Source organism: Stylophora pistillata, chromosome 8 (assembly GCF_964205215.1).
Source record: "Stylophora pistillata chromosome 8, jaStyPist1.2, whole genome shotgun sequence".
Lineage (NCBI taxonomy): Eukaryota > Metazoa > Cnidaria > Anthozoa > Scleractinia > Pocilloporidae > Stylophora > Stylophora pistillata.
Genome location: NC_142526.1, coordinates 25,527,388 through 25,553,133, shown reverse-complemented (window position 1 = coordinate 25,553,133; position 25,746 = coordinate 25,527,388). Strand labels below are relative to the sequence as shown.

The 25,746-nt window shown below is 40.0% G+C and overlaps 3 protein-coding genes and 1 long non-coding RNA gene across 5 annotated transcripts; 2 read left to right on the top strand and 2 right to left on the bottom strand.

The window, feature by feature from the left end:
- Window positions 1-213: 213 nt before the first annotated feature.
- On the bottom strand, window positions 214-2,045 carry LOC111334537 (uncharacterized). The gene is made up of 3 exons (XR_002695242.2): window positions 1,961-2,045; window positions 1,149-1,191; window positions 214-544 (listed from the first exon to the last, which is right to left on the bottom strand). It is a non-coding gene; the product is annotated as an uncharacterized LOC111334537 (long non-coding RNA).
- An 887-nt stretch (window positions 2,046-2,932) lies between these two features.
- Window positions 2,933-12,619, top strand: LOC111334518 (solute carrier family 28 member 3). Of its 2 annotated transcripts, none has more exons than XM_022940278.2 (11): window positions 2,933-3,428; window positions 4,928-5,123; window positions 5,494-5,665; window positions 6,179-6,320; window positions 7,740-7,931; window positions 8,711-8,872; window positions 9,441-9,697; window positions 9,961-10,129; window positions 10,411-10,590; window positions 11,433-11,613; window positions 11,855-12,619. In XM_022940278.2, the coding sequence occupies exons 1-11, from the start codon at window positions 3,408-3,410 to the stop codon at window positions 11,932-11,934; spliced, it is 1,752 nt and encodes a 583-aa protein (XP_022796013.1). In that variant the 5' UTR covers window positions 2,933-3,407; the 3' UTR covers window positions 11,935-12,619. The 2 variants fall into 2 exon arrangements, with proteins under 2 accessions (XP_022796013.1, XP_088586492.1); XM_088730366.1 differs by lacking the exon at window positions 2,933-3,428 and adding an exon at window positions 3,542-4,020.
- LOC111334528 (uncharacterized) lies at window positions 12,164-19,467 on the bottom strand. Its single transcript, XM_088730368.1, has 10 exons — window positions 19,138-19,467; window positions 18,352-18,610; window positions 17,833-17,892; window positions 17,363-17,469; window positions 17,162-17,247; window positions 16,554-16,661; window positions 15,681-15,885; window positions 15,216-15,271; window positions 13,612-13,818; window positions 12,164-13,185 (listed from the first exon to the last, which is right to left on the bottom strand). The coding sequence occupies exons 1-10, from the start codon at window positions 19,280-19,282 to the stop codon at window positions 13,108-13,110; spliced, it is 1,311 nt and encodes a 436-aa protein (XP_088586494.1). The 5' UTR covers window positions 19,283-19,467; the 3' UTR covers window positions 12,164-13,107.
- A 222-nt stretch (window positions 19,468-19,689) lies between these two features.
- On the top strand, window positions 19,690-23,453 carry LOC148725655 (uncharacterized). Its single transcript, XM_088731524.1, has 4 exons — window positions 19,690-19,792; window positions 20,460-20,714; window positions 22,182-22,321; window positions 22,945-23,453. Exons 1-4 carry the CDS (start codon window positions 19,690-19,692, stop codon window positions 22,957-22,959), a joined length of 513 nt encoding a protein of 170 aa, XP_088587650.1. The 3' UTR covers window positions 22,960-23,453.
- The last annotated feature ends 2,293 nt before the right edge of the window (window positions 23,454-25,746 follow it).

Genomic DNA, 25,746 nt, shown 5'->3' with positions numbered 1-25,746 from the left:
ACTTCTTGAAATAATCATCTCTTGAGAGTAAAATGAGTGCTTATAGTAAGATACAGTTCTGTTGTCCAAGGTAACACGTTGTTTTCTACTGTCTCAGCCTTCAACCTTATGAAGAGATGAACATCATTCTACCATTCTGTACCCTTGAGGCAGAGAGGTTAATTTCATGTGGACGAATAGTAAAACTCTTGCTGAATAATAGATAAACACAAGTCAATCTCAACAAAACTTTATTGATCAATGGAAGTACCATTCATGATACAATGTGGTTGTCTCAATGAAGGAGGTCATAAAAAAGACTGTTGTCAGTGACAATGCAACAGAACTGATAAAAAATATCTGCAATCAGGCATGCACTGACAGCATTTCATTCAAGGGTTTTCGCACTTGCATCTGCTGACATCAAAAACAGTCTTCGGACCCTGTCCCAAAGTGGTAAGTTTTGAGCTGCCCAGCTGTCCATTTCAAGAATCTGGGAAATGTGCTGGTCTCCAAAACATACTGCAAGTTACATTTCCAAGTCAATGATAGCAGCAACATACACCTCAACAAAAAAAGAAACACAAGCAAAATTTAAATAACACAATGAAATATCAACTAATCACCAAGACTAGTCCCAGAAACTCTCCAACCCCTTTAAGTGCCTGGCTTCTAATTTCTCCTTACATTATCACTCTTGAATCAAATATAAAGGTCATGAGAATGAAGGAAATGATCACCAATCTGAGAAGCTCCTGACTGTAAAACAAATTCTCCTTGTCAGTACTATGAAGGAAATTTAAAGCCAACGGTATGGAGAATACGAATACTCATGTCATGGTTAAAAGGGTTAAGAATTGTTAGCTCAGCAAATGCAGAATCCCAACACATCAACAAAGCCTTCTACCACTAGTGCAAAGACAGTGCTGCTGTGTCAGCCAGCCCACATCTGTAACTGGTTTCAGGACCCCTGCACTTTCATCAAGGCTAACTTTGACATACAAATGCATACTAAAAAGTAAAACAGTAATTGGTGACAAGGGGTAAAAATGTTATTGTCTATGATATACTCTAAAATGTCTTCCAGGTATGCGAGACCCAGTGACAAGCAAGGAAATTGTCTCTTCCCCAAACAAACAAGGAAAAAAAATAATCACTGCTTCACCTACCTCCCTTCCTCTCATGCTTTTAGTCTTACTCAACAAAGGACTCCTAGTAAGACAAACAAAGCAAAGTGAGTCTAAGGCTCAATGACCAGTTTCTGTTCAGTAACTCTCATTGAGTTCATTCACTCTGAAAGAGAGTTAATGGTATAATCATCCATTTTGTTCATAACTTCATGGCTGTTCATCATTGTGAATGAACTTTAATAAAACAGAAGATATTCATGATCTATAGATAATCTCATGTGCACCTTCTCGGACGTTCATAATCCAAACTGCATCCAGATGGAACGTGGAGGGCTTACTGAAAACTCATCAACTCTATTGCTAGCAGGAGCCACTGAGGGTAAATTTATTTTCCACTTTTGAGCAGAAAGGTGGTATGTAAAAAGAAAATGTTAATGGAGAATTTTCCTAGATTAAACACCAAAATCTCAAGAGCTCTAACTAATAAAAACGTAACGGAGAAAGTGTAAAGAACTGCAATTTGGATCTTGGAAGTGAAAGAGTAAAGAGCCAAAAACAGTTATCTGGCTTTGGAGCACAAAATTACTGAGTGCCATAAAACCAAACGAGAGTAATCACCCCAGCTAATCAGATTACAAAAGGGAAAGCATCATACCAAGAGCGGATGAAAACTCCAACTAGGAGAAACAAGGAAACTACCTAAGTGTGGTAAACGAGGCAGGTTCACAACATAAGATTTTATCGTTTTTCCTCTCTCTCTGTTGCCACGATGTCCTTGTGATATTGTTTACTAGCTAATAAGACTTTATAAAATAAACCTGGGAGTTAAAGTCAAGAGATAAATTACCTACCGCACATTATAAGATTGTGTTGAAAAAATGGCGTCCTTTGATACCACGTGTGGTATATGTGTCCACTGAATCATGGGATATAGTTTACGCATGGGACACAGGACGAAAACAAATTTATTTTACACTTAACACTTTGGCTTCACGATTTTGAATGCTTCCCCTCTAATTTTAGTCCTTTTCGTCAGAATTGAGACCTTTGAGTTCCCTCCTCAACACTTTTGTCCTGTTTCGAACGTCTACTTATGAAATAAGGATGATGCTGTCCCAGTTCGGAGAGTTCGGCCAGTTTCGACCCATTTCGAACATTTTCAGAACACAGAAGAGTTTATCTCCCAGTAGGACAAACAGAAATTTTTTTCAAAAAACATCAACGGAACAACCGTTGAAAATTTGTCTTATTTTGGTCCGTTTTGTTGCGGACTGATATGAATAAAAAGGCAGATGGATGAAAATAAATCAGTCATCAACACGGGCATGGCACTAATGTTTTTCAAAAAAAAGAAAATACGTCTCCGGCGTAACTGAGATAAATACATATACCTGTGGTGGTGGTAAGACGAGAATGCCAAAGTTTCAAGATCTCGCCATTTTTTGGACTACTAGCATGGTATTGGTACGGTAGCAATCAGCACTTACCGTAACCCGTTTAACCCCACTCACCCCACCCCCGCCCCCTGCTCTCCCGGCAAGAAAAAAGAGGAAAGAGAAAAACGTGAATAAATTAGAGTCTTGGAACTTGAAACAACTCCAAACCATAAGTTTTCAACCTGTAATGTTAGAAGTGTTTCACGTAAAGGGAAGTTTTCTTAGCTTATATTTTTTTCTATTTCGTCAATTCAAGGTACTAACAGAGTATACCATATAAGGTCTCATCTACTGATAAGACCTCTATAAAAACACTCACTGAAGAGGTTTCTAAGGCGAAGAAGGATGGCTCTTTGATTCTTTTACTTGTGGCTCTTGGCTCCAGTAGAGAAAGGCTACAAGATCTCTACAGCTGAATTAAAGTTGAAGCTAGTTTCCGAAGGACCCTTTTGTTCTTAAGCCACTCGATGAACGGAAATTTGAACAGGTTTCAAGGTCTTTTAAAGGGGCGGATATTAAACCAACAACAGGATTATTTTCCTTTTTGCAAAATTAAATAAACTTTCAAGTTTACATTCAACACACCCAAAGCACCCAACCGTATCTCATGTATCACCATAGCTGCAAAGAAATTTGCATTTTTAATCACGTAAATCACCTATTAAAAAACCATCACAAGTTGATGCGGCGAGCGGTTTGTCAATTGCTCGCACTCGGTCTAAGTAAACTTGCGATTTGGTCGTGTTCAAGTGTAATTGTTGTCGAGGTGATCTTTCATATTGGATGCTGAAGATACAGAGAAAACATCGATCATAGATTTCCACCTGGCAGAGCGCCGGATTTAGCTTATCATCGACTTGCAATGAATCGTGATTATAATCAGGTTGGTCCATGAATTATGTGGCTCTCGTAAATGTTTAGCTCAAGATAAGATAGAAATAACCAACGATTTCCATCAATAGCCTGGCATGATCGCACATCTACAGTAAAGGTACAACTGAGGTAAAATTTCGCCGATATAAGTTGAGTCACAACTTTGAGTAAACGTTAAGAGGAGGCCTATTTAATTGTTTAATACATATGAACTCTTTATTAAACAACTATTGATGATTACATTGGAAGAGCAAACTTTTATGCAAGATAATCTTTAAGGTATCATCGAGTAGAAAAGCAATAAAACACTTGTAACTTAATTTTTTGTGGAAGAACTAGCTGAAGTCTTCAACAAGTGATTACGAAATCATGCAAATAGTGAAGTTAATTAACGACTACATAAGTATCATCATTCAATTATCACCTTTGCTTGTCAAACCGTAAAAATACGTTCATCAGAGCATGCTCATGAAAGCATGGTAGCATTCAATATCAAACTTCTACGCATTTCCTCAACACCTTTCGAGTCGATCTCGTGCGTTCGTCCTTGCGTTGCTTTCCATTTCATGGCGGTGATGTCCGAACATACGGATGCCCGGGAGGTACTCATTTGTTTCGGTAAAATGCATGGCAATATGCTAGACGCTTCTGCATGACGTCGATATGCCACAATCCATAACAATTATTACGCTTAGACAGGGAGGCGAGATTAAAGGATTTTGGTTTTCCTTTGAAACAAGATTGTAGTTTTAACACCTTCGCATAACAAACCCCATTCTTAAGTGTCCCCTCCGCTCCTGGGTATGGGTATGTATTTCTTTTAACGATTTGTTGTTGTTGTTTTTTTGTTTGCAGCTTATGATGAGTGGGGGGAGGGCAATAAAGCACTAATTTCTAATTTTATATTATGCACAATACGAATAAACATCGAAGTACAATAAATCCTCTTTCCTCTGACTAAAAAAAGGGACTAGGGAAGGGCGAGGGAAGGGGTTAGTTGGTCTCCCCCACTTGTAAGCTGGCTCCGCTGGAAGCTTGTGGTGATCTTGCGACAATAACCTGTCCATCGTCTCAACCAATCGTAAAAGCTTAAGTTCGTATAAGAGAAAGAGACATACTGGCACGAGCTTTATTCAGGTGGGAGGATTTCGTACTAGAACGAAGTCCAAGGGAAAAAGAATGATGTAGACATACTATACCACTCTTACCCGATTCTATCGACTTCGTTTCACAAGTACGTTCACCCTCTTTTTCGTCGGCAAGGCTTGCCCGTGACCATTAATGACGGAAGTGTATGTCTGGCACGTCATACAACACACTCTTTCAAGCAGTAAGAGGAGCGCGGGGAGTGTGTTGTAAGATAGCAAAACTACCGGCGAAGGGAAAAGGACGAAAAGGGAGCAAAACGCGGAAGAAAACCAAACATGTATTGTTTCTCCTGGACGCATGGTCCCAGTGCGCGTACGTTTTCTTTATCATAATAAATATGCTTGGGCTTTGTTGTTTCAGGTTTCAGTTTTATATTCCACTGCTACGGATAACATTGATATTGGGGACGCGATCGAGAGTGGAAGGCCACGCGCAGCCTCTGAGGAAAAAGGCTTGCATAGATGGATAAGGACTTCACGCGACCTTTGGGGCTCTCACTCCTTTCAGATCATTGTTGTGGCCATTTCACTTGTACTGCTTATTTACACTATTATAGGTGAGTGCCACTGAGTCACAAGCAAACAACTGGGTCGTAGGCTAGAGGTCAAGCGATTAGTCATAAGGTGACTGAGGTGACGCGATTGATTCAAGAGTAAGAACGGATCGATTATCTTCTTCCTCTCTTTTCAGATGTCACGCAACCACCCACCCCTAGAAAAGATTGGTTGCGTGACATCCCGGAAACGGCTGCAAGGAGAGATTCAAATTGGCATCAGAAATCAGATGTTAGTTGGTGTTAATTTTTAAAAGGGAAAACTTTACTAAGATCATGCTCTAAGGACGTCTACTATAGCAATGTATTAAATAAACCAGGATAAAATTGTCCCATATGAGTGACTTTTTTTCTCTCTTATCCGGCGTTTAAGCCATCAGTATCAGTGGATTTCACCATGTAAGGGGGCTCTTCGCCATCTCCACCGTATTCTGGTTTTGCGTGATCTACATGTTCACTCGTGACTACTGTGGAGGGGAAATTTACACTTTATGCTGTTTACCTGTTCTTTCATTGATTCGAAAGAAGTGGAGGATCCTTAGATGGTAGGTTACTTGAAGTACCTCATTAGTTTAATCAGTTTCCAAAGGAGTTACCGAACACGATTACGCAATTTTCATGCAAAGGAAACGGTTGGTTGAAAAGTTAGATCACTCTAAGGTAAACTTGCTTGGGTTAGTTGGGCGGGGTGTTAGGGCGTAAGAGTGTCATCTGATATCATACGAATGAGGACTCTCTCTAACCTGGAGATGAAATTAAGAATCCTTAGAATTAAAGCGTACTACGTATTCGCAGTTCCGGGTTAGCTCAACTTTAAAAATGATCCTCTGCATGGTCCTCAACATACCACCTGTGCACTTAACTTTCTTAAAAGTCTGTAGTATAAGGGAGCTCTGTGGGGTCAGCGATGTCAATCGCCCACTCGTCGCAGTGAGCAAGTCTACAGATAGACCATCTAATGTTGGGCTTCAGGGCGTTATATCTTAGGAGATATATACCACTTTTCCCCTGTTAGTTCCTTCGTTGTTTTGTTTTGATAATCATTAACTTTTCTACAGGATTCTGCTTCTCGTGATGGTAACGTTAATTGGTTTGTGGTTTGGTCTCGACACAGCTAAGGAGCCGAGAAGATTCATATCCGTGTTAGGAATGCTGGTCTATGTCGGAATAAGTTACGTGTGTTCAGTTAACCGGAGAAAAGTGAGTCGGAATCTCATTAACAATTGCATATGCGCACGCATCATAAAAAATGCATTGTGATCCACAGGAGGGGGGCGGGGAGGGGGGTCGGATGGTGATGGTGAGGGTAACTGTGACTGTGGTCGCTCTTCAGAGTTTAATCACGACTAAGGCACTTCTAATCACGCCATAGCTAATTCTCAAGTGCGACCCCGAAAAATGTATTATCAAGATCACGGCCGACGAGGATGTAACTGACAACACGAAGTGGCAAACGTCAAACACCCAAAGCGCATTTTAAAGCGTCTAAAAAAGTAGGCTTTATCTCGATATTTATCTTATGCTTGTCAGTTAAGCCAATCATGTGCTTGCACAAATATTACACGAGTATTTTAATGCATGTGCAAAAGTTTTGCTTCGGAGAAGTACTCACTTATCCTGTCGAACAGAACGCTAGTGTTTCTTTCGATATTTCAAAGCCAATTTTGTCCACTATGGCTTGAAAAGTCCTTTTGGAAGTTCTAAGATGACGTCGCTATTCATCATCAAAATCCCCTGATCGATCGTTGAGCAAAGTCTCAAACCAGAATTGGCGACGAGGAAAAATCCACACCACTCGGTCTACTAGTGTTGAAATAAACAAAGCTAACAGATAACGAAGTCAACGTTGTCGGCTCAAAAAAAGACATGCGAAGCCTTTTGTGACGACGCAAACGTACCTTTGCAATGGCCCTCCGAAAAAGATAAAAGGCAACGAGGGCGAGAATAATTTGAATTTGATTAGCCATGGCGATATCTAAATTTATGGAGCAGCAGAGTCAAAACTAATGGGCGTTGTGAAAGAAAAGTGATCATGCGTGTTGTGATGACAGCTCTGTTATGACAGGTTTTCCTATCTCCTTTTGCAGCGTGCTAAATCGCGATTCATAATAGCCCTATCTTAAATCATGATTAATAGGACTTAATCACGATCTCTAGCGCGACCACAGCCACAGCAGTAGGATTACAAAGTTTTAGAAGCCAGAAGAAGATTGTCCCTTTTATAAATCATAACTCATTTAGGACTCCGGGAAAAAACGATAGAAGGATGGCTAGCTAAAAAAGCGTGAAAAGAGTTTGTTGAATCAAACGATGATGTTATTTGTGCATGAGATTTTTTTCCTTATTTGCTGATTGCACCTTGGTTCATGAGGAGAAAAACAAAGACTCTAATTTTGCGAGCAAGACACTTGGAGAGGGTTTGGAGGAAAATTTTATTAAAAACACGATTAGGAGGTGTCGGGGTGAAACTAGAAATAGAAAGTAGAGATCCACACACGTATTACAGCAAAATTTCGATAGCAGCGAGATCTCACTTTTTCTCTGGATCAAAGCTGTTTTCGATTTGTTCACGAAATCCAGTGTCCTCTGTTAATATTCCCATGTGCTTACATTTTGTAGGTGAAATGGCGACCGGTCCTATGGGGGATGGGAATGCAGTTTGTGTTCGCTCTGATTATCCTCAGGACCCCTCAAGGATTCACAGTTTTTAAATTCATCGGAGATACTGTGGCAAGATTTCTCGACTACACGGACGCTGGATCTGCATTTGTATTCGGAGAGGCATTTGTGACCCACTATATTGCATTTAAGGTATTGAAATGACCTTGTAAAGACCCCTAAAGAAACTTTTGCATGCAAAAGTGTGGTAATGTCAACCCAACCTCGTTCTCAGGGCGTCCTGGGAACGAGTTTGAAGTCAACCCTTCACCATATCAGTGACCACTGAATCAAGTCTTGCGAAAAGTAGTTTTCCCAACTTGTCTCAACTAAGAGACCAGTCTGGCCTCCAGCCTGGGGGGGGGGGGGAAGGGTCAGGAAAATTTTTTGATCACGTGGATTGGTTTCACCAATCGCCAACAGAGGATAAGGAGGGATAACAGAAAATTGACTGTCAGTGAAGGGGGATGATTAGAATACTGCAAAACCTTTGGATGGATCTAATCTCGTATCCAGACCTTTCACGGCCAAGTGGTTGTAAGTTCATTTCAATTAAAGTTACACGATAGGATCTGGATACAAAAAGGAGGGGATCAGGTAAATCTTATTGATACAACATAAATCTTACGAACTCTCCCCCCCCCCCACCCCCTCTCCCGTCTCACACTCCAGCGTTAAATAATAACCGGCCCCTAAACCCGTTGTAAAATGCTTTGAAAACATCCTTGAAGTGGAACACTCTCTACAAACCAAAATGTACGTAATGGAAAATCTTTACCTGAAAGAACTTTTTCGGCTGAGATCGCGTCCATGTAAACGTTGTTGCAATATGGATATCAACAGGAGCCCATTAAGTAATTAGCTCCCGATATATAATAACCTTGTTGGACATATTCTCTATCATTCATGGATTGTTCTACAATTTTTTTCAGGTTCTAACGGTCATCATATTCTTCAGTTCTTTCATCTCAGTTCTTTACTACTTGGGTGTGATGCCGCTGATCATCACTAAGATTGCCTGGCTCATGCAAGTCACCATGGGAACATCAGCCGCCGAGTCACTCTCGGCCGCTGGTAATATTTTCGTCGGACAGGTGAAGTGATAGCCCTCTTAAGCTCTTTCCTATCGGTATTATATGAATTTCTATCTCCATGCCATCGTCTACATTAACGTTAGAGGTGTCTTATCCCAGCGAATGCCTTGGCTGTCGTTCTCTGTCCCCGTAGCTCCTCTTGACCCAGCGTCACTCTCTCTCTCCACTTGTAATAAACAAATGGTAAACACCACAGCGTACACTATTGAGTTATGGATGCACGCGGGAGGTTGCTAAGCACGAAAGAAGCGTAAGAGTCGCTCGAGGCGATAGCCGAGAGCGACTCTAGCTTCTTGAGTGCTTAGCAAACCTCTCAAGTGCATCCATAACTCAATAGTGTACGCTGTGGTGTTTACCATTTGTTTTATAACATAACATTGATACATTGTAGCTAAAGAGTTCCCTTTTATTTAAGAAATCTTACGTGACCAGAAAAAAGAAGCGCGCGCGGAAAAATAGTCTTTGCATTTGCTCACGTCAGCAGCGTACACCCATGGGCAAATGGTGGACGCTAAATTGACCAATCAGAGCGCGCGCTTTACTTTGGTTATGTTATAATACTCTTTAGACAGAAGCACCATTGATGATCAGACCATTTCTTGCAACCTTAACTCAATCCGAGCTCCATGCGGTTATGACAGGGGGCCTGGCTACAGTGGCAGGTGGAATAATGGCAGCGTATATTAGTGTTGGTGTCCAGGCTTCACATTTGGTCGCGGCTTCGGTGATGTCAGCGCCTGCTGCTCTGGCTGTTTCTAAAATCATGTACCCAGAGACAGAAGTACCCCAAACCACTTCACAGGCCGATATACATTTCGACAACCCGTAAGTTCGTGGTATCGTAGTTTAATTTTATTTTCCTTGAACGAGCACTTTATCACCAAAGGGTAATTAAAGCTAATTTTTTATTCAATTCAAGTTGCACGAGTAACTGAGGGTCTACGGGGCTCCACTTTGTCCATACGCGCGCTTCTTGTGTGAGGTTACCGCGCGTGTTCATCTTATTTGAGCTCGTACGTTTTATGTATGTTAACTGTACAAACCCCTTCATAACCCTCAGTCCTCCTTTTTTCCTTTTTTTTGTGCAGCGACGAAAGAAATCTTATAGAGGCTGCTGCTAAAGGAGCATCAACTGCAATTTCTTTAGTTGCCAACGTTGCCGCCATGTTGATCACGTTCTTTGCTTTCATCGCGTTCTTCAACGCGGTGCTGTCTTATATGGGAAGTATGATGGGATACTCCGAGCTTAGTTTTCAGGTAAAAAAAATCCGGCATCAACCATCAGTATCGATCAAGCTAGGTTAGGTGTATCTCAAGTTAAAACTGGATCGCAGTATTCATGTCTGCTGTAAAACAAATACATGTAATCTTAAGAGATTTGATTATACTTTGGTTTGTAATACTTGATTTTCAGAATTATGTTTAAGTGTACTTCAATTGAGAGAAAATGAATCGTCTTTTCTTTTTCTCTTTATCAAATATTGCATCAAAGTGTGTTAATGTCTTGTCCTTTTTCATTCTTTTCTTCTCCACCCTAGATAATCTGTTCCTACCTTTTCATGCCGTTTGCGTTTCTCATGGGAGTGGACTGGGCCGACTGCAATACTGTGGGGAGGTTCCTCGGGGTAAAAACATTTCTCAACGAGTTCGTGGCTTACATTGAGATGGCTCCATACATACAGAACCGAAACGAAATGAATGGAGGGCCCACAATATCAGTAAGACTAAAAAACAATTTACCCCTTCCACCTTCAAGATCTCAGTAGTGATTCTCCTCACTCGCTGTCATACACTTCTTAAAAAGTTTAGTTTTGAGAAGTTGTTGATTCAAATGATATTCCGCTGTTGATCATTTTCTTCATTCTCGTCACCTCTTTGCTTAAAAGGGTATTGATATTGCATGGAGAAATTACATCTTGGTCACGTGTAAAACGGTTGAACATTTAATCACTGACAGAGATAAGTATCTGCTTTCTCCTAACAGTCTTAGCCCCTGAATCAAACATTAAGGTCGTGAGAATAAAAGAAATGATAGCAAACCCAGGAAGCTCTTTAAAACAAAACACATTCTCCCTGTAAGCACCAAAGGAAATGTGTAGAGAACAGTATGGAGAATTTGCATGCTGATGTTAGGGTATAAATGTTTAAATTCAATATGATTTAACAATTCCATGATGAACAGTTCACCTACACAATTAGAAAGCGGGTGGATTTTTTTTTGGAGAATCTTGCAATAGCCTATAAATTTTATGATTATTTCTTGGAAGAGCCGGAGACTTCCATTTCTATTTTTTTTTAGCAAGATTACAAAGGCTACGGAGAGGCCACCTAATTAGTGTTGTTCCCAGTGTCCACTCAACAATTTCTAAAAATGGACGAAGGGCTCCGACGAAGGGCTAACGCTCGAAACGTCAGCTTTTATAATCGTAACGGTGGCCAATTTACCATTTCAACTTTGTTGATATATTCAAATTATATCTAAAAATGGAAATTCCACATCTCTCTATCGCGCATTTGTGCCTTTTCCGTTAACTTCTTCATTTTTCTCAACTTTTTTTAGCGTCGATCAGAAGTAATCACAACTTATGCTCTGTGTGGATTTACAAATTTTCTCGGCTTGGGTGTGTTACTTGGAGGGCTGGGTCCAATGGCACGAAGCCGAGAGGGGGACATGGCGAGAATCGCTATAAGAACCCTGTTTGCAGCTACAATAGCCTGTTTTATGACAGCCAGTATTGCTGGTAAGCCATAAGATCGTATACTTCAGTTCGAAACATGTTTCGAGGTCAGGCTGACCCGTAATCCTTTTCTCTTAACTTTAATGTTCTAAATAGTCCTTTCCAGCATTCCACATAAATATTTCCCTTATGTCCCTCCTATCTAATTTTTTTAAGGCTACTCACAGTCTATTACGGAATAGATAGCGAGTAACTGACAGTCCACTGCGTCCCGCAACTTTATAATTTCCAATTTACTTTTCAGGATTTTTATATGACGAGTCTTTTGAAGCTGCAGCAATGATTGGTCCTACTTCATCTCTGAACACTACTACGTCACCATAAGAAGTAGCCAATCACCTTCATACAGCTGCGAATGAGAGCTGTCAATAGGAGTCGTAGGTTGAATCGTAAATAGCGGACATATTTCAAGTTGCCTTTGACAGAGAGGCAAAGAGAGTCTAACATTCACGAAGAAGATTTAAGAGCCGATTATCTCTTAATTGGTTTCTAGAACGTAGGCAACAATCGTGGCTCCAGTCTATCGATGGGCGAAACCTGAGTTTGTGACAAATTACAATCTCTTGAAATGTTTATTAAGTTACATTTACCACTTTCACCTGTCTTGAAAGTGTTTTGATAAGAAACCAGAGTACAAATTTTATGTAACATAATTTGCAAAATCTAGCTATCTTTACAAAGGCTGGATTGTATTTGTCATTCGTGTTTACTCTTGTAAATCCACTAGATTTTCTTACTCGACAGGAAAAATATTTTCTTAAAGCCATAGAAAGTGTAAAGCGCGAGACTTAGGAATAAGCTTTTAAATTACGCGACCAACAATACTAGTTTATAGCTTCTACGAAAGGAAGATAATTGTAAAGTGGTTTATGAAAACAGTCCATCAGTATCTACCCATGATTTATATCTAATTCTATAGCTAGAGAAGAAATTATTAATCAAAGAGCGGTTTTGCCTTACTATCATATTTAAAGTGGTAACAATGGCAATAAAAGAGGTTTAAAGAGAGGCAAGTTGGAAGTACATAGACATGCGTATGCGCGTAACTTGAAGAATGAAAGATAAAGACGAAAAGAGATGAAAGGAAACTTACTTCCGGTCTAAATCAATTACCGATTGAAAGTCAAAGGTAAACAGGGGTTGCGTTAGTTTCTCTCTCCTGCCCTCGTTGTGATTGGTCAAGAAAAACTCGCACCACCCTCTTAGCCAATCAGATGCAAAACTAACGCCAATCGCGACTAAGTTACTCGCTTTTTTTCCGTGCTTACCGATAAGTTACCGTTGTTCTGATTGGCTTCTGTGAATGTTTTGGTTTCCCTTTAATGATACTAAATCGAAATGAGTTATACTGATTCATTACTGCACTATCATGCCTAATGATAGCCAATTCTATTTCATGTTTCGATCATGGCAGTCAACTTCAATGCAAAATCCAGTTAATCACGAAAAGTCTGTATTTGTCTGACGTACACAATTCCCATTCCACATCGCCATGAATCAGAATTGCTCTTCCCTGCTGTCCCCTAGGAGAGGCTGAGTGTCGCTGGATGAATCCTGTGTCCTTCTCGGAGCCTCCTATGATATTAAAATTGTGCCGTTTTTAGAAAAAAAAAATATCTGAACCATACCACAGACGGTATTTGGTTTGAGATCACTCGCTCCCTTCAGAGAAAAGCTGACGAACCCTTACTGAATCATTTTGTTGTGTTTTTGACAAGAATTTGAACTCTCTCATAGCCTGCGCCTCGTGAGTCCACAACATTTTGACCACTGTGATGACGAATATCGTTGAAGATAAGAGTGCAGAGCACGCTAAACCACTGTCGATTTGTTAATTCCCTTATCGGAATAGACTATACATGTGAACAAATATCCAGGCATACTTTCGCGCTAAATCGTGGTTATTGCAAGTGCAAGGTCTCTGATATGCAAAAAGGTTGTTACACCGAGGCTCCAACGTGTTTCATAACAAAACTACAACAACTAAGCTCCATGGCTTACCTCCGGCGGTTGGAAATCAGGACTGAGCGGTCTCCGTGATCTGTCAGCATCGACTGATTTCATCCTACTCATCTTCGCTCTGGCCAAAGACACCTTCCTTTTGACATCAGAGCGATGTCGAGTACATGATATGTCTGCCTCGTCCCAGATCTCCTCTTGTATCAACAACTCAAGCACATCTTCCAGAGTTATAATGCCAACAACTCGCTACGAAGACAACACAAAATTGAAATTTGAGAAAAGAAATGTCACGAGGTCTCGACCCACGCACTAGGCGCACGAAAGGGCGTGGCAAGCGCATGTCCGTTTGCTTGAGTCCAGTTGAAAGCATGTACTAAGGCTTGAGCGTAACAGTACTGACAATTAAATCATCTCTTACCTAGCTTTTTTCAGAGGGCGCAGATTGTACGACTTAAAAGCTCAGCACAAGAATTTCAAGTCCAGAACATGAGACAGAAAAAGAGTAGTAAGCACAACCAAGAGAAAATGAGGGAACATAGAGGGACTTTCAGAGCGTTGCCTGGGATACGTCAATTCCTCTAAAATGTTGTTTCACTCTAGACGGGAGATGAAGATAATCTGGTATTCGTTAAAAAAACTGAAGGCCACTGATAGATGCGCTGAACTTTGGAAAATTGCAGTGTGAAAGCAAGTAACACACTATGAAAGACAAAGTCTACAGGATAATAGGGACTTTAAGCAGTCAGGACGGCAACGCCACGGATGACGTCGTTTGAAAAATGAGTTTCTACTTTTAGTTAGAATTTCGAAAATGGCTGCATGTGTTTACCGTCTCATAGGGCGCCAGACCTCAAACTCAACATATCGCATAAAAGTAGTGTTGAGTTCCAAATGTAAATTAAAATAATTTTCCGCCGCGGTTTCGCTTCGCAGACGACGCAAATTTTGGTGATTTCACGTTATTCTTTTGCAAAGGACGGCTAAGAAATGTACAAAGTTTTATAACGCACGCGCTGGGCTATTGTTCTGCCAATTAGATCTATTGTTTTTACACGTTCTCGTTGCCGTAGCCGTCGTGGTTTGCTTAAAGTCTCTAATATCACGTACGGTAACACCAACTGTCCTGTAAAACCGCTGTATGTAAGATTCCTATGATCATAGTTAATCATAGTCCCCTCGATTAACTATGCTATGATCGACCCCAAGATTTATACCTCTCCAAAGGAACAACTTATCGTCCGCTCGCGATTCAGTCCTCATTCAGTAGGGACTTTAAGCAAACCACGACGGCGACGGCAACGAAAACGTGGAAAAACAATAGATCTAATTGGCAGAACAATAGCCCAGCACGTGCGTTTTAAAACTTTGTACATTTCTTAGCCGTCCTTTGCAAAACAACAACGTGAAATCACCAAAATTTGCGTCGTCTGCGAAGCTAAACCGCGGCGCCAAGTTATTTTAATTTACATTTGGAACTCAACGCTACTTTTATGCGTTATGTTGAGTTTGAGGTCTGGCGCCCTATGAGACGGTTAACACATCCTGCCATTTTCGAAATTCCAACCAAAAGAACAAACTCATCTTTTAATCGACGTCATCCGTGGCGTTGCCGTCCTGACTGCTTAAAGTCCCTAGTTACTCACCGATTTCATGTTGTTGCCTTCGTCTATCTGTGTCTTGTAAACGACACAGAGGTGACCTAGATGAAGGAATTAAAATCGTCACTTAACAATTTAATTTTCGGTTTCAGACTTTCCCAATATTGTAAGATCTCGCGGCTGAGGTTGAAGAATCCAATGGCCCATTTTCGTGTTCAAAATTACCGCTGAACGTCAAAAAACCAGTCACATCCGGGTAAGGAGTTAATCAGGTTGAGTTTGAGCTCATATAAAATATTCACAAATAATGGCTGGAAGATCCCTGAAATTTTTACATTCTCGATTGAATTTAAGAATTTTTCACATTGGATGAAGACTATGAATGGTAGCTCTTGCTAAGTGTAAACCAAACCCCCCCCCCCCCCCTTCGCTCTTCCCAGCTTTTTGATATTTTGAAGACTGTTAAATCATACTTTGAAACAAAATCAAACACCAAAGGCACATACGTACTTTTCCCAGTCTGAAACTTGTCTAATAAATCAAACAGAGGTTCAGTTGTAGATGAACGTAGAAAAGATCTAGCTTTGTACACATCTTTAATGGGCGTGGCCTCATCAGGGTCCAACATGATAAGTGACTTAACAAACAGAAGGCCCACAATGTTTTCTTTGTTTCCTTCATACACCGGTACACGTGAATGGCCTTTTCCACTAATCTACAGTCAAAACAAATGAATTATTAAGAACCTTGAAACAAATAGAATTTTAAATTTGTAATCTAGGAAACAAATGCCACCTCTCAATTATTTCATATGAAAGTGTAAAATACAGTTGGCTGTCATCCAGCCCTAAAAGTTAACCTTTGTTTAAATATTTTTATGTATAAATATATCTTATTAACCAAGTGTGAGGGCTGTACTGGGAGAATATTGGCCCCAGGTCTTGACAGTACGGACCGAGCGCAGCAAGGTCCGTACAAAAAAGACGGAGGGCCGATCTTCTTCCAGTACGGTCCCGAGCAAGCTTGGTTAATAAGAGATTTATTACACGACTGAAGTTCAAAGGGACACAAGCACGGTATCATTAGGGACCATTCGGGACCATTCGGGACAGTGCCTGGTCCAATACTGAGAGAATATTGACTGGCAATAGAGCATTTTGATTGGTTGATTTTAGTTATTGGCCCTCTGACTTCCCGAGTCGTGTAGTAAAAAATCATATATTATGGCTAGAGTTTTGTGAGGTTTTATCTTAGTCACAATGTGAGACAGAACAGAAGGAAATATCATATACACCAGTTCCAGATGAACTTAACCAAACCATCATTTCATTTTCCAACCTTCAATTGAAATGTAAAACATTTTTCAAGTAAATGAATACTCACCTGTGTCATTGTGTCGTGATCCAGTTTGCAATTTGCATCCAGCATGAAAACATTCTCCAAAGGTGTGTATTTATCTGCCACTGTTTTGTTCCTCATTTCTAATGCTCCCTGCAGAAACAAGACACCATCATGAGACTAAGTTGTCTCATAGCACAGCCCTTCAAATTATGACAGCATAACTCAAAATATACCTTCGAATTCCCAAAAAATAAATTAGTGGCTTGCCTTCAACCCATTTAACTCTAAGAGTGACCAGCAACTTATTTCTCCTTACTGTAAAACTTTTAAGATCAAGAGAATTACTGCAATTATCTCCAACCTGAGAAGCTTTCATTTTTAAAAAGGATTTTCCTTGTAAGTAGCTGGGAAATGAATTCAGAAGAGATTGGAGATTGGATAATGATGCTAAGGTGTAAAGGGTCACTTAGAGTGACTTGATACAAGACATTTATGCAGAAGACACAACTTTATAAAAAAAAGTTTTAGTTCTGAAAAAAATCCCCATCTAATACAGGCTTTCATTCAAGAACTCCTTTTTAGATGCAATGCCCTTGCATTTTCTTTTAGCTCTGCCTAGACATGGGGAACCCACACACACAGTAACATACCTGTATAATCATAACCTCATCATCTCTGAGGGGATCTTCATTTGCATCTGTAGACTCTCTGTGAAGATCCACAAGTTCTCGCAGCTCTAACAGAATAGAAATCAGAGGCAAGTTCTTCATTTAAAAACTGTTAAATTAACATGATCAAAGCTCAAAAAGGATGCTCATTTTGTGTAACAAGACAACTTTTAGTAACAGTACCTGCTCGTCTGAAGAATGTGGAGTGTTCGTGTCCCAGAAGATAGTCTAAAAGTTTGGAGATGGGCCAAGCAATCACAAATAGTAACAGCATTAACAATTTCACCATCCTATAAAACAAAAGAATTTCAGTACATACCACCAATTACGGTGAACAGAGCTTTTTGCCCATACTGATTGGCTAGCTCAGAAGTGGGTAACAAGTACTATTCACCTCCGCGCACCCAATGAGACAAAATTGGATATCAACAGTTTAATATCCAACCATTTTCAGTATATTGAGAGATAAGTAATTTTTTGGTGTCTGTGTGGTATATACTAAATCAATTATTTGCCTCAGTGTCAGCAAAAGTGGTGGATATTTACCTAGCTGCCTTGCAGCACAGCAAATATCCACCACTACTCACCTCCACTTTGGTAAATAACTGTTCGTCATTCCACCTGTCATTCAACAAGACAGATGAACAACTTACGGCGCCAGGGTTGCACCAATAGCCAGGCCATAACGAGTGCATAGGGCTTGAGGAACAACTCTGTCAACAAAATGCACAATCAACATAATAAGATAGCATGTTACATTTTTCATTCTCTAATTCTCACTTTGTTCTTAAATTTTTCTAAGTCAGAATATAAAGACAATTCTTTCACTTAACCTCCACACTGAACCTGCTAATGTTCGCCATGAGCTAACTCTTATTTGTTTTAGTATCAGCATTCATGATGCCTCTCATTGAATCTAGTTGGGAAAACACAAGACAAAAAAAAGACAACAACACCTGATGTGTACTGGTAAGTAGACAAACTTTGGAATTAAAGATCACTTTCTGCAAAGAATTTGACATAAAAGTAGACATGAACAACGGTTCTGTGTCATCCCAAAGTTTTCTGAGACATCTTTCACATCTTTTTCTCACTCTCTGAGGAAAACAGACTTATTTATTGGTATTAACACAAGAAATAGTGTTGCGAGACAGCTTTGCATATCCTCTTACTCTCCAAAAAACAGCACAGCAGTAACTGAGACACAGATGGCAATCACAGGACTGGATATCCTATCCATGAAAATTGGCATGGACTCCACTGCTGCAGCATTTGCCAGCAAAAGAGTGACCAATAATAAGTGATGTTTCTCTACCAAGGGCAAAATTTTAGCAGCATGTTTCTTTTCTAATGGCTTCCCTCCCCTTTGAAGAACTTTTAAACTCAAAATATCCAGTGATAGTAGGCCCATGGTCAGTCCAGACATCAAACCTGAAAAAAAAAGACAAAAATTATCTATCATTAAAATTAGATCACGTCTGAGAATGAAAGATCGAAAGCTAAATAACCACCATGGACCTTTCAAACAAAACTATCAGCTTTTGGAGACAAAAAAAGACTTTCAAAAGAAACCAAAAGTAGTGTCATCCTTGCAGGTTCACATTAGATCATGAAAACATGATGTATATTTTAAGTTTCCAGAGGAAAATATTTGAAAAAAAAATACACTACACACCAAATTTTTGTCTAGAATTTTGTATCAAATTTAGCTTTTATTCCCATTTTTCTGTAGGTTTTAGTCATCCTTTCACATCAATTAAAATTATTCAATTTCCTCGTCAACTATCTCTGAACTTTAGCCCATCATAACGCCCAGTTTTTAAAAATTGATGTACCTTTAGTTTCGTTGTAAACTAACAGTTTGGATTTTTTATTTGTGCGTTTAAGTTCGCAAAATCGCCTTAGATGTGGAGCATTTCAGTTTCTAGCAGGGCAGAATGTATATTAAGCTGTATCACCTGCAAACAGTACCAAGGCAATATAGACTCCGAGGTAAACCCAAAATAATTCGTCCTTGTAGTTAAGCGCTTCCTCGTGAGGATCATATTGAGTTCCATTGCACATCAAAGACTCTTCATCCTTCCTGACACAAAGAAAGCCCATCTTTGGCAGCTCCTTCAAAGTTTCCAGTATTTCTAGAATTTTCCTAGTTGAGGATTCAAGCTAACTGCCCGCCATGTTAACAACCGAAATTTAGCCCCGAGCCTCCCCTAGAGGGGGGTTTAACCCAGTGGTTTGCACCCCAGACGGGGACGCGTACTCAGTGTCTAGGTCTCAAAGGAGTCGCCATGCTCCTCGGAGCCCTGAAGGAGGCTCGAAAGGGTTTTTTTGACCGCGCGGAGAATGAATTCCAAGATACACGCAAGCAAATTACTCGCGAGAGAAATAAGCGATGGCGCGCGCGATCAGATCCGCAGCTGAGTTGTAAACAAACAGGGCCGCCATGAGCGTTTCAAAATTGCCGGGTACCTCTATTGTTTCCAGCGGAATTGGCTGTTTGAGAAACAAAAATGGAAAGTTTACTTCTTGAAAGTAGGTTGGAAAATGTTTGGATGGCAGGACTTTTGCCGAAAGTGCTCAAAGAAAGTTTATTGAACGAGCTAAAGGAGGAAGGTGAAGTCAGCACCCCATCAATAAAGTCGCGACGAGTGTATTCGGTATGTCTTACTTTGTTCCGCGAAAAATGTAAGTGGATACCTCTGAGTGCTACGATTTGTTTCGCATTGAATTTGATTCCTAATAAAATGAAATGACCGAGAACTTTCCTAAACAACTCACCGGAAGATGGAAAGGAAAATGAAATCATCGTTGGATGAGGGGCCGTAAGGGGGTTTCACGTGAAACGTGATCGGACTAATTTATTTTCTGTGATCCGTAATCTAAAAGTTTTAAAATTCGTGAACCGTGAATGATATGATTGTCGTGATACGTGAAACAGAGAAATAATTTTCCGATACCCGTGATAACAAACACGAAAACGACCCTTTTTTCCGTGAACGGCTACGAAGACCCCACAAAGGAACTCTCCAGGTGATCGCCGTGTCTATTTTCTTCAGCGTGCGTGACCAAACAATAGGGTTTCGCATGACCCATTGATCCAGAAATAAAGCTGATGCGACCTTTGACACCAACGATCAGGTCTTCAGATTATTCATTGTCTGACGTCTTGTCTTCATTTCTCACGACCCACAATGTCGAAGAGCGAAGTCAGCGAAGAGCCGTTTCGTGTTTTAGAGGGGGTTGTCTACTTCGTTGATCCCAAATCTCCTGGATCTTTCAGTGTTCTTGGGGGGGAAGGAAAGGATCAAAATTCCCCTGAAAAGAGAACATAATTCCCTTGATGCCCTGAAAAGGCATATTGTTGAACACGCGGGCCTCAAGGCCGAAGCTGAGAAGCGGGGAATAGGGTCATCTATTGATCTTAAGCTGTGCAGACTAGCCAAAGGCGCAGAGGGCAGTAAAGCTTTCTCAATCAATACACAAGCGCAGTGGAACATGAAAAGGCCGCTTTTTGTCGATTCTGCAGTTTTACAAGGTTAGCGTTTTCATCATGAAAATTTGATAAGAGATCATAATTTATGACACGTGTTACTTGAAAGTCACGTGTGAAAGGTATCTGATATCCATACTTTCGTGTTAATTCTTTTAATTCGCGTTAAATTTCTTACATCTCTTAGGGCCTGTTTACATGGGGATAGGGTGACCCCCTTAGGAGGGTCACCCCTCTAGAAGTGGCAAAAGATAGCCCCCTTTTACATGCAAAGTCTTGTCCCCAGGGCCATCGCGATTATTGAATTTGGCACCGAGGGAGATAACTGCGCGGTCGCTAAGTACAAAACAACCAAAATGGCGGACAAACGAAGTATTTTGGCGGTAAATTCAATTTTCCTTGCGCTTGCCTCTTTAGCTGCGGTTTTTCAGTGCTGTGGGTTCTTGCTGTCGTATCCCCTAATAGAAAAACGCCGACAAGAGCGAATGGCGCTACAGGTAGCCGCCCAGTACAATGTTGCAATGCGACGAATGAGGCATGTACGAAGGAGAGCCATTTTGTCGCCGAGGGAGAATTTGGCGGAATCCTGGTCGCACAGAGCAGTGGCGAAGGACGCTTTTCGTTTTCCCTGTGAATTCTTTGATTTTTCACGTGGCAAGCCTTCTTCCATATCTTTCCGAGTCGAGCGGCTTTCTGTGGTACTCTCGTCGACCACTAATTCATGATCATCTATGTCTTTTTTCGAAATGTCGACACTGTTGTCCTCCGACTGTTTCGAACTCTGTCCAAGCAATTCGGCCACCACAGAACGGCGAAAATATTCCTCGGGCTTATACGCGCGCGAAGCCATTACAGAGTTTCGCGGCAATCCGACAGTAAACTGAACCCACAAAAGTTGACCCTTCTAGGAGGGTGACCCTACCTGAAGTGTTTACATGGCAAAAAGTTGGCCCTCGCAGGAGGGTTACCCCACCAAGGAGATAGGGTGACCCTACCTCTTATGTAAACCAAGCCGGAAAATATAATAGGCAAGGGTTACCCTTCTAAGAGGGTGCCCCTTCTAGAAGGGTCACCCTATCTCCATGTAAACAGGCCCTTACAATACTAGAAGTCTAGAAAAGTTTTATTCAGTCTCCCCTACACATTTTATTTGAAGTTTGCTTTATTAAGAATCGACAATTTTCTCAGAAATTATACAGAAAGTGAGTCACTGATGAGAGCCGTGATTTCGGTTAGGGTCGTTAGAGGCGATATTCAACACACCTCCTGAGATATTTCTTGATGATCCTTGATCGCTCGCTTTGCAAAAAGGGCGTGTTGATAATAATGAGAAGACCTGAGAATAGGAACAACCTAGGAAGACTAGGAAGAGAATATTCGGGCAGATTTTTTCTCAACTAATTCAACTTAAATTTAATTTTTATGGACTACGAAAGAGACTGGAGTGGGGTTTGAAACTACCCAGAAAAAGTGACACCAATATAAATATTTATTGTCATTATTTTCTTTCAGTCAATGTTCTTAAAAAGGAAATCGTCTTCTCCAAAGATTCCCCGGTGATAAATATCACAGTTGCTGGTGGCGAAGAACAGGAAAAGAGCAAAGTCAGCAAACGAAAGCCAAGAGGTGGAAGGAAAAGCTCAGCTTCAAAGGTAGAGGACGACCACCTTGTAAAGCGCCTAAAACAGGGCGAAATTGTTGAGCGAAATGAACGACAGACCAAGATGTTGGATGATCTAAAGTTGGCTATGTGCGACTAAAAGAAATCGTTAAGAATTTTTGTTATTATTAACAGTCATGATTTTTCCTAAAATTTATCATTTTATTACTATGATGGAAACGATGATGATAACGATGATTATTTAAATCGTCTTTAATGTATTTAGTTAATTAGCCTTTCAATGTGCTTGTAGCTCTGGCAAGTATGTTCAATGGCACAGCGGTCAATGAATTTAGTATAAGGTGTGGTCGTTGCCAGAAATTAAAGATTGTACCAACGGACAGGACTCCGCAGACTAAAGCTCGATACTTTAAAAAAGTACGTAAAATGTTGAGCATTATCCTTCAAGCTTGTCTGTAGAAACATTTCTATTTAAAGCTTCGAAAGTTTCACTTTGAAGTATCATCATCAATTTTACTTTAAAAGAAAACCACTGGAGAAGACCATCCAGAGAACTTCTGTATTGTCAAAGAATAAAGCAGGTGTTTAAAATTAATTGTTTTCTTAAAGAAAGTAAAGATCACTGGAGGTCATATTTTTGTTGCTGCCTTACAGAACACTTTAATATAGCTTGTCAAAACGTCGAAACGAGGAAGATAATGCCAAGAAACACAATGCAACAATAGATGGAATGAAAAGAAATATGGAAGCCTTCCTGAAGAAGAGTGGAAGCCGCGGAGGAGATCAAGAAAGTCAAAGTGATGGAAGTGTAATGTGAAACGTCGGCTCACCTAAAGGAATATCAGTGGGAAATGACAGTGATCGTGATTTAGAGTTAGACAACATGTTAGAGTCTTTCACATTATTTGTAAGATTGTGATATTATACTAACCAATCCGTCACCATCAGCCTAAGTAAAACATTTCTTTTACTTTTTTTTTGTTAAAGATCCTCTGATCTATCTACTTCCCGATGTATCTTAAGGTCTTTTGCAAAATGGTGTATTTAGTTGTTGTTACACCGATAGTCACAAGACAAGATGAATCCACATTTATAATATCAGTTCTAATCGCTAACTTTCAAGATTGAATGATATCAGTTATTAAAACTTTAAGACTTCAGTAGCCAAGTGGATCGTGTATTTTTTATACTACCTTGCAATTACAGATTTCAAGACAATTGCCCTGAGGCAGCGGCGTCTGCAAACGAGTTTGGAGACGTGGCACAGTGTGACAGTGACAGAGAGATTGAAGAATTCAACGAGAGACTGAAATCTTAAGCGACTGCCCGTCTGCTGCAGAGCAAAGCTGTGGAACCGAATCTGACATTACCAATCACGACACAATCACGAGTTGAGCGCTTTCTGAAATACATTAAAACGACTGTCAACAATATTATATATATATATATATATATAGGGTAAGGCGACAAGTCTTTCTCATGTGTAAGTTTATTTTCCGTGAACCGTGAAACTCGAAAATTAATTATCGTGTTTCGTGATTTGCGTTTTTTAATTGCCGTGAACTGTGCGCGTGACCCCCCGTTACGACCCCTCTTGGATCCAGGATGGTAAACATTGACAGTATGTTTTATGAACGGAAATGGAGAAGTGTAAATGTTGCCATAAAAAAACAAACATAATTTTCAGTAAACAAGAGATCGTAAAAATGTAAATGAAACTTTAATTCTAATTCAACCAGAAACGGTAAAATTAAAATAAAATATTCAACCTAAACTTGTGAGAAAGATTGTTATTTCACTCGATAACCTGTAAATTACAACTACGAAAATGCAAACTCGCATTGCATTGCAAAATTTGTTTTGTTTTCCATTAAAACGGAATAATGAAAGTTCACGGCCATGACAGTGGCAAAGAGAAAAAAGGAAAATGAAGCCAAGGCTTGTTAATACCTCTAGTACCTTGAAAAATATAGAAATTCGCGAAATCTGTCACGACCAATAAATTACTGATGTATATGAAACCCTGATTTCCGCTTAGTTTGACGCTCTTGACAATCTGGAAGACGTCAAAGCAAATTCTTTTAACTCCAAATTGTTTTCACTCCTCCACTTCAAATTGCACACAAACAATTATACGGTCAATCATGGTAAATGTGCATCGCCGAATGAGGCCTTCGATCAAGCCATCTTCTCGGAACAACGACAGGATACCAGACTTTCTTGACTTTCTTGACTTTATTATTATTTTTTTTTTAAATGAAAGAAATAAAGGCTTTTGTAGCCCGCAGTTAGCAAAGCTATTCTAGGCGGGCTACCTAAACAGACACTGTATAGGCTCTCACACATACACGCACACACACATACGCACGCACACACACACACGCAACAATGAAATAAATAAATAAATGAGCAAATAAAAATAAATAATAAATAATAGTAGTAATAATCATGTTAAAGGTTTTAACTGAGCCAGTCACACAAGGGAGTTTTTAACAGGTCAAAGAGAAAGCTAATCAGTTGAAATACAAATATAAGCTAGAAAGGTCAAGGTAGCGCAAGTCAACATTCATCTCCTCAATTTCAAGAATTTTCAAAAGCAAGTGAGTTAGCTCACGTTTAAAAGGTGCTTTCTTTAGCTTACGAATTTCAGGGGGGATGCCATTCCATATTTTCGCACCAAATCTAGAAAAGGAAAACAACTGATGATTTGTTCTCGCCTGTCATATAAAAGCTTCCAGCTACTGAGAAACGAGTAGAGTAGGAATGAACCTGTTCAGAGTGAGTAAAAAGTTCAGAAATATTGGGAGGAGCACAGCGATTTTTGATGTCATGTAACAGAGAGGCAACCAATTTGAAATAAAGCATTTTTATCGGTAGAATTCCCGAACGACTAAAAAGAGGAGCACTGTGAGATGTATAATCGGAAAAGTACATTAGACGAAGAACCCGCTTTTGTAAAATGACGATTTTGTTTAGATGAGTATTCGCGGCTTGGCCCCAAGCAACGAGACCATAGGAAATATACGGTTCAATGAGCGAGCGGTAAATGTTTATAAGAGTAGTGAGCGGTACCAAGTGTCTTAGCCTTGCAACAATACCGATACCTTTGCTTATTTTCGTGGAAATGTAGTTAATATGATGCTTCCAGGAGAGATTACTGTCAATTAGAACACCTAGCTATTTAACATATGTCTTACGTTCAAGAGATACCAATTGCTCCGAGTTATTATCAAGTATTTTAAGGTTTACTTCTCGGTATAGTTTGTGTTGATAAGGATGAAAAATAACGAAATTAGATTTGGATACGTTAAGAGATAATTTATTTGAATTCAGCCATTCACACAACTTTAATAACTCTTCATTGACGACAACTTCAAGTTTGTTTAGATCTTTTTCTGCATATAGTAAATTGGTATCATCAGCAAATAGGTAAAAGTCAAACTTTTTAGAGGAACG

Bases quoted from the DNA above. Each gene is read 5' to 3' on its own strand.
- LOC111334518 (XM_088730366.1), top strand. From the start codon at position 3,895: ATGGTAGCATTCAATATCAAACTTCTACGCATTTCCTCAACACCTTTC. The intron at 10,591-11,432 runs GTAAGACTAAAA...AACTTTTTTTAG, and splicing joins ATGGAGGGCCCACAATATCA to CGTCGATCAGAAGTAATCAC. The intron at 11,614-11,854 runs GTAAGCCATAAG...TTTACTTTTCAG, and splicing joins TATGACAGCCAGTATTGCTG to GATTTTTATATGACGAGTCT.
- LOC111334528 (XM_088730368.1), bottom strand. From the start codon at position 19,282: ATGGGCTTTCTTTGTGTCAGGAAGGATGAAGAGTCTTTGATGTGCAAT. The intron at 17,470-17,832 runs GTAAGTTGTTCA...TTTGTTTTATAG, and splicing joins ATTGGTGCAACCCTGGCGCC to GATGGTGAAATTGTTAATGC. The intron at 15,886-16,553 runs GTGAGTATTCAT...TTTTGACTGTAG, and splicing joins ATCACGACACAATGACACAG to ATTAGTGGAAAAGGCCATTC.
- LOC148725655 (XM_088731524.1), top strand. From the start codon at position 19,690: ATGGAAAGTTTACTTCTTGAAAGTAGGTTGGAAAATGTTTGGATGGCA. The intron at 19,793-20,459 runs GTGAAGTCAGCA...TGGATCTTTCAG, and splicing joins GAACGAGCTAAAGGAGGAAG to TGTTCTTGGGGGGGAAGGAA. The intron at 20,715-22,181 runs GTTAGCGTTTTC...ATTTTCTTTCAG, and splicing joins CGATTCTGCAGTTTTACAAG to TCAATGTTCTTAAAAAGGAA.